Source organism: Sus scrofa, chromosome 8 (assembly GCF_054392235.1).
Source record: "Sus scrofa isolate SSC_HxYL_T2T_F1_AM1 chromosome 8, Sscrofa_HxYL_maternal_Yorkshire_Landrace_v2.0, whole genome shotgun sequence".
NCBI lineage: Eukaryota > Metazoa > Chordata > Mammalia > Artiodactyla > Suidae > Sus > Sus scrofa.
The window spans coordinates 10,588,239-10,602,823 of record NC_139390.1 but is presented as its reverse complement, the minus strand read 5'-3'; the positions used below and the strand labels follow the sequence as shown (position 1 = coordinate 10,602,823).

Sequence of the window (14,585 nt, the reverse complement as noted above, 5' to 3'; positions counted from 1 at the left end):
AAGAGAAGCTGATGATCCATAGAAGGGGGTGGGGTGTTAAGGACTTAAATGTGTCCCCACCCCCCAAATTCATATGTGGAAGCCCCAGTCCTCCATGTGGATCTATTTGGAGGTAGGACTTTACGGAGGTCATTAAGGTTAACTGAGGTCATGAGGATGGGGCCCTGATCCAACAGGACTTGTGTCCTTGTAAGAAGAGGAAGAGACACCACACAGATCTCTCTCTCTCTGTCATGTGAAGTCTCAGCGAGGAGGTGGCCATCTGCAAGCCAGAAAGAGGGTTTTGGCTGGAAACCAACCCTGCCTGCACCTTGATCTAGGACTTTCAGCCTCCAGAACTATCAGCAAATAAATTCCTGCTGTTTAAGCCCCCAGTCTGTGGTATTGTCCTGTTATGGGAGCCTGAGTGGACTAACACAAGGTGTGCAGAGATTTAAAGTTACCAGAAGTAGGAGTACCTGTTGTGGTGCAGCGGAAACGAATCACAGCAGGATCCACGAGGATACAGGTTGGATCCCTGGCCTCGCTCAGGGGGTTAAGGATTTGGCACTGCCATGAGCTATGGTGTAGGTTGCAGACGCGGCTTGGCTCTGGCATCACTGTGGCTGTGGTGTAGGCTGGCAGCTGTAGCTCTGATTCGACCCCTAGCCTGGGGACTTCCATATGTCTCGGGTGCAGCCCCTAAAACCAGCCCCCCCCCAAAAAAACCCTCAAAAAAACCTCCACCAAAACACCAAAGTTACCAGAAGTTATCATTCACCCCCAGCCTCTGGGAGTATGGGTAGCAACATACATTTCAAATTTCTTCCTCCAATCCAAGAAACATAAGGACATTGGCTCTGATCATCTATTGATGTACATATGTGTCACTACCAACAGATGGCGAGGCTTTGGGATAAACATCATTTTCAAAGTAGGGATAAACATAATACAGACCTTACAGGTGTATTGGTAGGATTAAATGAGGGTTTACCTACATGCATCTTTCTGAGTAAGAAGCGCTCTCTGTTAGCTATTGTTATTAATAGTGTGTGTGTAAGAGTCCACTTAGATTTTTTTGAAGGGCAAGTCCTCTTGATATTTCTCACCTAGCAAGACAATTGGAACTCTTTTTAAGTCTCTAGATTATATTGGGTCAAACCATATAACACTGCCATTTCTATGGGTCAAAATCACAGCAAGTAGCTTTTTTCTTCCTTCTTTTTATTATTTTTTTCCTTTTTTTTTAAAGCTGCACCTGTGGCATATGGAAGTTCCCAGGCTAGGGGTCAAACTGGAGCTGCAGCTGCCAGCTTACGCCACAGCCATGGCAATGGCTAGATCTGAGCTGCATCTGCAACCTACACGATAACTTTCAGCAAAGCGCTGGATCCTTAACCCACTGAGTGAGGCCAGGGATCCAACCCACATTCTCAAGGACACTATGTCGAGTTCTTAACCCACTGAATCACAATGGGAACTCTGAAGAGCTTTTTATAAAAGGAACTCATCACGTAAAAATCCAGATATGGGGATTTTCTTGACAAATTTGAAGGTCTGGCATTGATGGGTGACATGGCCACTGGACACCCCCCACTAGTGGGTGGGGTCTGCAGTTTCAGGTCTGCTGACTCTCTGTTCCATGCTTATTCTCTTGTGTGCATTGCGGGCTTGGGTCTGCAGAGTTAGGGTTGTCACCCCGAGGATACAGCGTATGGTATAGCTGTGCTAATGCCAGCCCTCAGAGAAATGGGTCGGTTTTCTTTTGCAGGTAAAAGCATTAGGATAGCAGTAGATTGGTGTAAGCATACAGCAAGCACACATCATCCCAAACCAGACACCTTTGCCCGTGAATAATCAGAACAACCAGGCAGAGGGCACCCTGGATTTCAGCTGCCACTCTGCTTTGACCTCATGGTGGAAGCACTTTTGTCTCAGCTAAACTTCTTTCCCTGATGACTTTACATTTATGTGCAAGTCCATTCACTGAGTATCTAGTGCGTGTTCCTCCCTCTTGCCTGTACTTTTGTTTTTATTTTTAAATTTTATTTATTTATTTATTTATTTATGCCTTTTCTAGGGCCGCTCCAGCAGTATATGGAGGTTCCCAGTCTAATCAGAGCTGTAGCCTCCAGCCTACACCAGAGCCACAGCAACATGGGATCCGAGCCACGTCTGTGACCTACACCAAGATCACAGCAACACCGGATCCTTAACCCACTGAGCGAGGCCAGGGATCGAACCTTCAACCTCACGGTTCTTGGTTGGATTTGTTAACCACTGAGCCACGAAGGGAACTCCCTGTGCTTTTGTTTTTAATCTCCTGCCAGGTGTCAGACTGTCCAGTGAGATGAAATCCCCTAAAATAAAGAAACCAAGGTCAAAAGATTATCTGGCTGGCTAAACCTATCAGGCTCCTAACATTAACCAGGATTTTCATGTCACCTTCTGACTTGGAAAATTTTCTCACGTAATATCTTACTTAACACGACATGACCGAGGAGAGGCTGAGAGAGTTCAAATAGCTTGCCCATAATACACAACCAGGAAGGGTTAGAACCCAAACTGGCACACAAGGGAGTCACAACGGCAGATTCTTCATCCTTTTTAGTGGTGGAGGAAGAAAAGCAGAACCATCACATGGAGAGAAGTAGGCTTTGCTGCAACTCAGTTTACAGACAAGGCTGAGCATCTTAGCTGGTCTGTTTTATGAGATGGGCTGACCAGCAAAGCTGATGCAAATTTAGCATCAAGGAAAATAGACTCTTTAAATCATAGAGAGGGACAGCTCCCCTGTGCTCTGGGCTGTCAGACAGTATCCAGAGTGGAAGTTAGGGCAGCTCTGGAGAGTATCTGATTCTCCTTAAGACATTACCCACTGAATTCTCCATTCTTTCCTGATAATCCTAGATTGGGTCCAGATTGTTTCTCAACATGGGGCTCTGTGCAGCTGTTATCCTTCCCAGGAAATTGAGCTGGAGCTAGCACTAGATGTGAAATTCATCTGGAATCCAGTGTTCAGATCTGCATGTCCATTTGAAGAGGGGCACGAATCTCCTCGGTGACCCACACAGGGTCCAGGGGAAAAAAAATCCTCCTACAAGTCCAGGGAGACCCTGGAGAGAGGAAGGCAGGTGGTGATGGTCTTTAAATATTTAAGGAGCCGCAGGAAAGAGGTGGACTTCTCCTTGTGACTCCTAAAAACAGAACAAGGACCAGGGGAGAAATATGAAAAAGGACCAGATTCTGGCATAAGAAAGAACTTTCTGGTGACCAGTGGTATTTTTTTTTCCTTCCCCCCCCCGCACTGTACAGCATGGGAACCAAGTTACACATACATGTATGCATACTTTTTCCTCCCATTGTTGTGTTGCGATGTAAGTATCTAGACATAGTTCTCAAAGCTACATAGCAGGAACCAGTGGTATTTTAATGCAAGAGGCTGCCCTATTACGTGTAAGCTTTGCTTCTGCTGGTGCTGAAGCTGTGGTCTGTGATGTGGATAAATCCTCAAAGTCTGTTTGGAGACCCTTTCATCTCAGACTCAAGGACAAACAGGAGGATGACCCATGATTTCCGTGATATTTTAAGGGCCTCGCACATAAATCGTGTTTAAGAAGTGGGGATTTTTAAGTCTCCAGATTATATTGGAATCATAGGAAATTGCTTTTTTTGGTAGGTAATGGAATGGTCGCAGGTCAGTCGTTTTTATATGGTTCAACATAATTCATGCGAAGGCAAGGGAAGAGACTCCATTCCTTAGATTATGAGAAAAGGGATGCCTGACAAACCGTGACATCCTCTGTGCACAGCTTTTGAGTTGCTCTGGACTGAATTATGCTTCCCCCAAAGTCACATGTTGAAATACCGCAGGACGGGACTGTGTTTGGAGGGGAGACATGTGAAGGGGGGGACGAGGTTCAAATGCAGCCTAGAGAGTGGGGTCTTCATCAGTCTGACTGGGGTCCTTATAAAAAGAGGAGACTTGGATACACAGAGAGAAGCCAGGTCTCTCTGCACAGAGAACAAAGCCACATGAGGGCACAGGGAGGAGGTAGCTGTCTGTAACGAAGGAGGGAGGCCTCAAACCGGACTGAACCCACTGGCACTTTGCTCTTGGACTGCGCATGTCCAAAACTGCGAGCAAATAAATTCTGTGGTTTAAACCACCCAGCCTGTGGTGTTTGGTGTATACGGGTATATGGATATTCAAGAGAAGAGCAGTAGGAGTGAAGGGGACGAGGAAGGCGGGTAAGAGACAGATTTTCAGAGCCCCCCCTCTGACCAGGCCAGAGCGTATGGCCTTTATTGGTGAAGGAGAGGCTGAGATTCGAATGATCTGAGGAACTGCTGTGAACACCTGTGATAAAATGGGTTGGTGAGTCAAAGGATCCCTAAGCTGAGGTTCTACTGACATCAAGTTAGATTTTAGAGGGGATGGGGATCAAAATTACTCATAAGAAGTCTTTCCTGGGGTTCCCTTCGTGGCTCAGCTGTTAACGAACCCAACTAGGATCCATAAGGATGAGGGTTCAATCCCTGGCCTCGCTCAGTGGGTTAAGGATCCAGCGTTGCCGTGAGCTGTGGTGTAGGTCACAGATGTGGCTCGGGTCCTGCGTTGCTGTGGCTGTGGTGTAGGCCGGCAGCAGTAGCTGCAATTCAACCGCTAGCCTGGGAACTTCCATATGCCACAGGTGTAGCCCTAAAAAAGCAAAAAAAAGTCTTCCTAAACAATTAATGGTACAAGAAGGAAACTGAAAAAATGAGTTAAGTGAGTAAGCTGCTTTGAGGATGTTAGAAATTGTCAAGGCCACTAATTAATTTTTTAATAGCCATATCTGTGGCATATGGAAATTCCCAGGCTAGGGGTTGAATCAGAGCTGCACTGCAGGCCTACACCACAGCCATGGCAACACTGGATCTAAGCCACATCTGCAATCTGTGGCTCAGCTTGTGGCAACATTAGATCCTTAACCCACTGAGAGAGGCCAGGGATTGAACCAGCATCCTCATGGACGGACACTATGTCGGGTCCTTAACCCACTGAGCCGCAGTGGGAACTCCTCAACTAAAGTTTTAATGACAGCTCTCAGACGTCATTAGAGTACATCTGCCTGCTAAGATCCGTTTTAAGGCAGGGTCGTCAGTTATGGTTTTTCAATGTCTGTTTTCAGTAGCATAAGAAGACACAAAAGTGCAAATATGTAATACTGTTCTATAATTAGCTCTTGATTAATTAGGACTACCCCCCCACCCCCGCCCTGACTTGGAGGCAAAGATAGACAAATGCCTGTTGGAGCTTGAGCTCCCTTCTAGCTCTGTCGCCTGGGACAACCCCTTAATCTCACTCTCATCTTTCAAATAGGATTAAATCTCCCTCCTTGCCACCTTACCAATGAGGTAATAAACCACTCCATGAGATTGTCACTGTATCAAGCACACGCCATTCACAGTGAAAAAAAAAATCTCTATTTGAAACAAATGTTAATTGGCAATGGCTGCTGAAGGATTAGTCAAGAGTGCAAGACTCTGAACTGCCCGTTAGAGAATAAGGACTCCTTTCCAGGGTCCACGTGCAAGATGGAAAGCACATGGGTTGTGGAGCTTAAACACCTGCTTCACCCCTCATAGGACCACTGGGTACAGGAGTCACTGTTCTCATCTGAAAAATGGGAACCTGCAGATAGTACATGTAAAGAACTGGCACATAGTAGGTTCTCAATAAAAAGCCTCACTGATTTCTGGTGGCAAAGGGAGCAACTTCAGAGAAGCCATTTCATCAAATACTGGGGCACCCATTTCACAGACATTACTGAATACCTACTGGGTACGTGAAAGAATAACTTAGGGAAATATTTATCTGCATGTGTTCTCCACTCCCAACTTATCCCAAGAATGTTGCCCAGCTCTTCGTACTTCTTTGTCCAAGGCTGTACAGGCAGAGCAAGAAGAAGTTTCTTGACCACACCACTTCTTCCTCTCTTTTCTGAAAGTCCAAGCCCACGGGCGGGCGCTGGGGGAAGGAAGAAGGAGGGACCTTTGACAGGAGGTGATATCCAGACCTGGAGGGACTTGGGTCTGGAATCGGGGCATCTGTGAGAAGTGGAAACGCTCACTCTGTGTGGTCAGACCTCAGAGGAGGGCTGTCTTGGATTGTGCAAGCACCAGGTTCCTGGCTGGGCAGCGATTCCCAGTGCCCAAGCGGGATTTGAAAGCAGAATCCACAGCCCTCAGAGGGACAGGCCATAGCCGATGCAAAGGGGGACCTCCCTGGTATTGGGGATTGTGAGGCTAGGAGTCTAGTATTTTCTGAAACTACAGTTCCTGCTGCCAGGAACTCTTGGAATCAGATTAAGTTGTATTAAATAAAACTGAAAAATGTGACATTTCTTGCAGACCTGTGTTTATAGATGGACTCAGACCTACCAGAGTTGTAAAGCGTTGGAAAATCTCAAGACGAGTTCATGCCCCTCTCTGAAGCTTACCCTGTATGAGAGCTGGCGGAAGTCATCCCTGCATGAGTAACTATCATGCAAAGCACCAAAGATCCTCGGTGGCATTGCATGGCAGTTAGCGTTCTCTGTCACGAGAGGTAGGCAGTGGGATTTTGCAAAAGGCAGACAGCCAGCCGGAGGGAAAAACATTTCTCCTGAAGGGCTATATTAAAATAACCTTTCCCCAGTCACTGCATACTAATACCACTGTTATGTAATTGCCATAAACGCATAAACTCGTAAAGCCTTTGTAGACGCCGAGGTTCTTTTGGACATATGCCTGCTTGATGTGAAGAAGAAGTCTGGAAACGGGGGATGGAAGAGGGGACAGGGGAGTTAATGATTTCCATAAAAGGGTTTGGAGTTTTATCTCCACGGAATGTGAAAGCTCAGGAGGTCCTCAGAGATCACCCATCTCCTCTTGTCTCTCCGACTCCCACCCCCTCCCAGTTTACAGGGTTACATCTGGATTTCGTGAGGTCTTCAAGGTTGTGCTTTTGAAAGGCCACGATGCTGGTCCAGGCTTTGGTGCAGGGGGTTGGGGGAACTCGGTCCTATGTACACCTCCAACCCTTAGCTGCTGGGGCAGCGTTATCTCTCACCGGGCAAACATCACTTCCAAACTGGCATTTTAGTCTCTGCCCCTGCCACACCGACTGATTAATCATCTGAAATTATTGTCCTAATGAATGGCCAGAGAGCTCCTCTCTTGTTTACAAAGTTTTAACTATTCTACCACCCAAAAAAAAAAAAGAAAATCCAGTCTTTGCGGTTTGGCATTCAAGGCTTTCTATGATCTGATTCCAACCAAGTCTTTCTTTTTTTCCCCAACCACGTCTTTTTTTTTTTCCCCAGAAAAATAACATAACTTTTTATTAAGTATACATTTCTCCAACATGACTTCCCTACATTTTCTTAATGAATTTTTGGACATTTTCTGGCTGACTATTCTTTTTCATTTTCTAGAATTTATTTTCTATTTTTTTAAATTAGGATACAATTGACATGTAACCTTACATTGGTTTCAGGTGTACGAATAATGACGCAATAATTGTATATATTGTGAAGTGAGCACCACAGTAAATCTGGTTAACCTCCATCACCAAACATACTTGTACATTTTTATTCTTGTGATGAGAACCTTCAAGAATCAACCAAGGCTTCCGAGCTTATTTCCCTCTTCTTTCTATGCCACCCTTTGTTCTGCCAAGGTGGCTTTCCTATTACTCCCTGTTCTCTTCTCTTTCCTGCTTTGGCTGATGTTCTTCTCAAGGCCTGGAGTGCCCCTCCATCAATCCTTACCCATCCTTAAAGGCCAGGTGAAACACTGTCCCCTCTGAAAAGTCTTCCCTGGGTGAGGGACACAGAGCATCAGAAGGACCTGAGTTTGAGAGGAACTGTGCCCCTTACTTCCCGGAAGACTTCACGCAGGTTACTGCATTTCTCTAGGGCTCGGTTTGTTCATCTGTGAAATGGGCAGTACCCACCTTGCATCCTTATAAAGTACAAATGGGTCATCATATTGTAAAGTCCTTAGGACAGTTCCTTGTACACTGCGAATGTCAAAGAATGTTATCTATTACTCTGATTATTCCAGGGACCTGAGATCTCCTTTTCTTTGAATTCTTTCTTCTCTTATATTCTTTCTTGTAACTCTAATTTTGCATTTTAGATGTAACACACATTTTATTTTCTCCACCCATTTGATGACTCTTTGAAGGCGGGATCATGTTTTCTTTTGTTTTTCCTTTTTTGGCTGCACCTGTGGCATATAGAAATTCCCCAAGCCAGGGATCGAATCTGACCTGTACCTGCCACCTACACCGCAGCTGCGGCAACACTGATCTTAAACCACTGCACTGGGGCGGGGACTGAACTGGCAATGCCACAGAGGCGACAATTGACAATAGTCTTTTTTTTTTTTTTTTTTTTCCTTTGAATCAGTTTCCTTTGATATGAGAATCCCAGTTTGGGGGTTTCTGTTTCATAGAACCGTGGAAGACAATTCATGAAGTGCCTGGTGGAGACTGATACATTTCAATGAAACTTCATATGTTTGAAGGCCATGTGGCCTGAATTCACTGGGCCAATTCAAACATTTTCTGAGCTCCCTGGTTATTGCGATACTCTTTGGGAAAATAAAAATGATTTCATGTCTAATGAGTTGGAAAACATTAGATTCTAATGACCCTTTTCATGGAGAGACAGAGGATATATTAAGGAACTAAAACACGGTGAGAGACCACGCTGTAAAGACACCAGCATCTAATGGTAAGAATTGCTAATACTCATTGAGTTTTATATGCCAGACCCTTTGATAGGAGGCCTCTTTCACGACTTTGCTAGTTTAAACTTTAAAGTGTGCTATAAGAGGGAGTTCCCGTCATGGCTCAGTGGTAACGAACACAAATAGTATCTATAAGGACGAGGGTTAGATCCCTGGCCTGGCTCAATGGTTTAAGGAGATGCAGCTTAGATCTGATGTGGCTGTGATACCAGCCGGCTGCTGCAGCTCTGATTCGACCCCTAGCTTGGAAAATTCCATATGCCACAGGGTTGGCCCTAAAACAAAGCAAGAAAAAAAAAAAGTGCACTATAAAAATGCATGTGATTATCCTCACTTAATAAACGAAGAAACTGATGGTCGAATGGGTCCAAGTTCACAGAGCAATTAACGGGTGGAGCTGGGATTTGAAGTCTGTTGTTTGTGACCGTAGAGGCTGAGTTTTGGTCCTTGGGGGTGTACAGTTTTTCACTTTCCCAAGTTTGCCTGACCTGTAAGTACTTTTGGTTACCCTCTTATTAATAACCCATGAAATTGGTGTTTCTGGAAATGCACTTGGGGAAACAGAGCCTCGCACCCCCATGGGAATGGCCCAGGACATTTATAACTCTATGCCTTTGCTCCCTGGCCTCCGCCTGCATGCACTTGACCCTCTTGCCTCTTCCATGTTTTACTCCTCCTCCAAGGTCTAGTTCAAATGCAACTAGAAGCTCGCTTTGATTTCAGCTGGCTGGTTTGCGAAGCCCCTCTTTCTCTCCTTGTGCTTTCCATGCTGTTCCCTCTGGCCTCTGGGGCAAGGGCCATGTTCAAAGAGCCTTGGTAAGTGTCTGGCACAGAGTGGACCCGAAGTTGAGGTTTATTGAATTACAATGGTGTCTCTTTCCCTGGCCCCCAGGTGTTGATTCTGGAGCCGGCGCCTGAGGCTTCAGAGCCTGGTTCACAGCCTGGGGGCCTAACGGCCCGCTGGCAACCTGGGCTAAGTCTTGTTCAAACTCTTCAGGTTCAGACAGAGCGGCTCTCGCACTGCTCGGCAGTTCATTAGTTAATGCTCTCCTCCCTGGTCCCTTGCTGATGCCGCCTCCCTCGCAGCCTCTCTGAGGTGAGGAGACATGATTAGGTCACCCCGGGCCTCTCATCTGCCCTCTTTTTTTGGGACAACCCTGACCTGTCCTTTCCAGGGCCCTGTCCAGGTTTCATGTCAAAGCCCCCCACCCCCCCTCCCCAGTGGCTGAGCCGCAGATGAGTCAGCTGGCTTGGGGCTTCATTAGCAACTCTAATTGCCTTTCTGTTTGTGTCCTCTTTGGGGCCTCCCCGGGCCCAGAGGCGGGGCCTGGCGGGTCTGGCTTCCAGAAACACCGCCAGCCTGCGCCGGAGCCGGAGATGGGAAGTGTGCGCTCCTCGCCCCGGCAGGCAGTCAACGTCAGTCATGCCACTCGGCGCATTTCGTGGCCGCACCCATCCCCGGGGTGCACTCAGGCGCCACGCAAGCCCTGGCCACCCCATCTGTTTGGCTGCCTACGATGAGGTCATGGGGTGCGGTCCTGGAGACCCCCTCCAAAGAGGGTGGGGGCTTCCCCAACTGACCTGGGGATGGCCAAGAGGAGGAGATGCTAATCTCCTCTGTCCAGCCCACTGTTCCCTCTCTTGAGGATGCATGGCTGGAGAGGAGAGGAGGGAGAGGGGAGGGCAGAGAAGACCCGGGAAGGAGAGGGACAGAGAAGCGGTCCGCTGGGTCCCTCACAGCCTCCACTCACAACTGCGGATGGAGCAAACAAAGAACGGCTTGTGTCCGCCGCCACCTTGCCATGAGCGGATGGAGCCGCCTTCCCCGTTTTCTACAGTCCTGTCCTTCTCCCTGATTTTAATCTCTTTCCTTTCCCCGAGACCACAGGAGGCAGGGGGAGGTGGCTGTGCGCCACTTCATGTCATTAGAATTTGACGCAGAAGGAAAAACATTCCAGAAACCTCAACAGCTGGTACAGTCAAGCAAGGTAGGGCCCTTTGCACCTCAAGAGTGATGCCTCTGGGACGGCAGGTCACATTCTCACCCAGGCCTAACCGGTTTGCTGATAGGGTTTCTGCAGCAGTGGGTTTCGCAGACGGAGGTCGCCCAAATGTCCCAAACCACTCGAGCTCCAGCAAACGCACAGGGCTCTTTAACCTCTGCCAGGGAGTACACGGGTGCGCGTGGGGGATGAAGGTGGGCTTGGCTAAAATCGCAGCCTGCTGGGGGCAATTGCAGATCCCTGTGGATGCCTTTTATTTTTTATTTATTTATTTATTTTTAATTGTTTTGCACCGGGGATTCTGCCTGGGAAAGATGGCAACACTTATAACGGAGACTTTCTCAGGTAAGACGAACAACACGTCACACATTTACGTGGCTGTCCCCCTCAAACCACAAGATGCTTCTCCGATGACTCGGACGTAGAAAACCCAGGGCTGCCTCAGCCTTTCTGCTCCCTTCCTGCTTCTGGGACATAATCAAGGAGACACAGCCACCCCATTCAGATGCTAGCATTGCCAGTCCACCGCGACCTCAGACTTGGAGCTGAACTTTTTTTTCTCCCCTGCCCAGGACATAATATCTGTGACATCCTCTTGTGTCATTACAGAGCAAAGTCGAAAGATCTATTTCACTTTGAAAAGCATAGGCAAGCTGATAAGAAATCAGAGTAAGCATCCTTCAGAGAATTTTTGGAATAATGTGAAACTCTTCCGTGGGAAAGATTTCTGAGTTAATAGAGGGGTCATAGCTCCGGAAGCTGAGTTGCATATAAGGATAAGAAAACACAGATAGGCTGACCTTGACAATAAACGAGCCCACCGCAATACTGGCGAATGCTAGGCATATCAGATTGGAGATTGGGAAGACCCGCACACATTTTCTGAGGGAAATGGCATTTTTCACATAGTCAAAGATAGTTCACAGAGCTTCCTGCGTCCAGCGGAATAGAAAATCGAGAAACTGCTGAGGTTTTCCAATGTCTGACGTATCATTTGCTGATATACTTTCTACAAGTCCTCCATTTCTCTACAAGTAGCTGGCTTAAGCCCTTCTAGTAAATATTCTTGACAAAGGCCGAATAGCAAGGAAAAAGAGAAAAATTGCAGTGAAAAACCGAAGCTTACCTTTTCTAGGCATTGCTGACATCAAATGCTCCTCCAAAGCGTGAGGCTTTCTGGCTTTGGTTGTCCCATGAATTTAGAAACCATTAAAAAAGTTTAAAGCAGAAATAGGTGTTTATGCTTCGAAGCTGCTTCAAAAAGACACGGAAGATAACTTGATGAAAAATAAACTGCTCCTCCGCGCGTGAGAATCCTTTTGAAGCTTGGAGCTCATGCTGTCGTCCGAAGTTTTGCAACTGTCTTTCTCAGTTTAAACAACCTCCCGCGCCTCCCAAGCACTTGCCAACTTCTATAATTTAAAGCAACTGCGATCCTTCCCATAATACTCACATTTCAAAGAGCTTAATATATACTCTCGTTAGGAATGAGTGGGAGTGGGTGACGTTTTTCTGCAAAGCCCAGACTGAGGCAAATGAGAAGCAAAGGTTTCAGATATCTAAACAGTACTCTTTCTCTCTTTTATCCATTGCTCTTTTCACCGGGTTCCTTCAAGTGGCTTTTGCCTTTTAAAGTGATACCTTAAGACGGAGTGATGTCCTCTTCTGGCAAACAGAAAGCCCGTAGGAAAGTTTAGGTTCCTGCTTATGGAGCAATGATGCTAATGAAATTGTGTTTAAACATCACTTTGGCTGACACGATTATTTCCATACAATTCCTCCCTTACTCTGTTTGGAAATTTAAATGAGTGAACCTTCTATTTTCCTAAGGGGGGGGGGGAATCTCTAAAGTGATGTTATTTGAATTAGCCTTATTTTAACCCTTATCCTGTAGGCAAATCATAGCCTCTGGGCAGGAATCTGCTTTGCAGTCTGTCCCTGTAGCTGAATAAATCTTCTGACATTAAGTCTGTAACCGATGTCAGCAATTTTTACCATTTCCACCACCGTTTCCCAACTGCCATTAAACACACACACGCACACACAGACACACACACACGGGTGAGTTGAAATTCCAGCCAATTTATATGGTCTACTGAAAATGGTGATTTAAAAAATATTTATAGTCTATTGCAAAGCCTGATAGATATTAAGTGCTTAACAAATATTAATTGACTAAATAAAATATTGCATAGGTGCAGATCAACCAACAGTTTTGACAATTTGTTTTGCAGGTATGCTTCCATAAGGAAGGTTAATATGTCAAAGCCTGTGAAAAGGATGAGCATAGGACATTTTTGGTACCTTTGCCAGATTTAATGAATGATTATGGTGTAATAAAATGCCCTGGATGAATACAGAAAACATTCATTAAATAAATAAACCATTCAGTGAAGAAAAGAAATGTTGACACAGGCATGACTTAGTAAGTAAGCTCGTTGTGTAAATTTATGCAAACAAATTTCAAGAGAAAAACCTCATTCATTATTTCAAAAACTATAGATTATTTTCCATGGTGCTTTTGAGTCATCTTAAGTAACTGTTATGAACAGAGGCACTACCTCTGAAATAGTGCAAAGAGAAACAAGATCTAAAACTACAGGGAAATGGTCAGGTTTCAGGTTCCTTTGCTGGAAAAGCAGAGAAGAAAGTCGAGCATATTTTTGTTCTGGCTTCTACTGAGGAGATGGCTGGAGGCACAAGCACAGGTGGTGGTCACAGACCTGGACTAACTATTCCAGATATGTGACCTCTGATGAGTTACATAATTTCTTTAAGCATCAGTTTCCTTAATTGTGAAAGATTAAGTACAAATTTGTTAAAACAACCTACTTGCCTAGACACACTTAATAATGCATTTTTCTGTAATAAGCACCTCACTGGGCATAAGGCACTTAGCAAAACTTGTGTATGAGTCACTGTGATTTATCACAGCACCTATGTTGTTTAGTCCCCAAATCGGTAATGGACGTGGGATGCAGCTCTAACAAAATCTAAACTTGGTGCCATTGGCCTAATAGTCAGGATGTGGATGGCAAGGAAACTGATGACCAAAGGCTGGAAAGGTGAGATGCGATGTTTTGCAGTGGCAAGACATGTAGTGAACCTGACAACTACTACAACTTGAAAGGCGTGTGTGTTAAATGACCTTGTAGCTCTCGGAGGAGAGAATGGGGGGAGGGAATCATTAGTTGACTGTGTTGGCCGCTATGCACTGCGTTTGGCAAAGGTGTTTCGCAAATGAGATGAGCCTGGGCAAAGAAGTGGCTTGCAGACAGAAATAAAAGGGATCGAGAGACAGTACATAGATTTGATGGCTTGCAAGAGCCTGCCAATTTTTCAGGGGACTAATATGGCCAAGATAACCATAAGCCTGGATGAAGAATGTCTCAAGAGACTGAAAACCACCTCTTCTACCAGCAGGAGGTGGACTCTTGGCTGCCTGGAGGGCTAGATCCTCAACACACACCTCAGCGATGGTCGAGAGGACACTCTCAGGAGAAAGAACTGCTGACCGTGGAGAAAAACAGGCAGGGAGTTCCCTAAGAGAGCAGATCCAGGGCTGTATCCAGAACTTTCTCCACCCACAAGGCAGAGGGTGGGTATGTCAGCCTGGCCATATGCAGCATCGGTGGCTGCTGTGTGTCTCCCACTTTCTCACTCTTTTTTATTTTCTGGAAAGGAATTTTTATTATGATTATCTTTATTTATAATTATATTCAATATGCATTTAATATAATATATTTATTTATAATTATAATCACAATATTTATTATAATTAATATTTTATTATAATTTTTCTATTTTATTTTTATAATGTTT

The 14,585-nt window shown here is 45.6% G+C and overlaps 1 protein-coding gene across 3 annotated transcripts in view; it reads right to left on the bottom strand.

Moving 5' to 3' along the window:
- The window catches only part of C1QTNF7 (C1q and TNF related 7), a 98,671-nt gene extending 86,514 nt beyond the window's left edge, over positions 1-12,157 (bottom strand). For 2 of the 3 annotated variants that reach the window (XM_084970657.1, XM_021100291.2), the window contains exon 1: positions 11,890-12,157. Coding sequence is in view for 1 of the 3 variants with exons in the window: in NM_001143702.1 (NP_001137174.1) it covers positions 11,890-11,911 (22 nt within the window). In the remaining 2 variants the exon portion in view is untranslated. The remainder of the gene's footprint in view (positions 1-11,889) is intronic. The other variant, NM_001143702.1, reaches the window with a different exon arrangement.
- Positions 12,158-14,585: the final 2,428 nt, after the last annotated feature.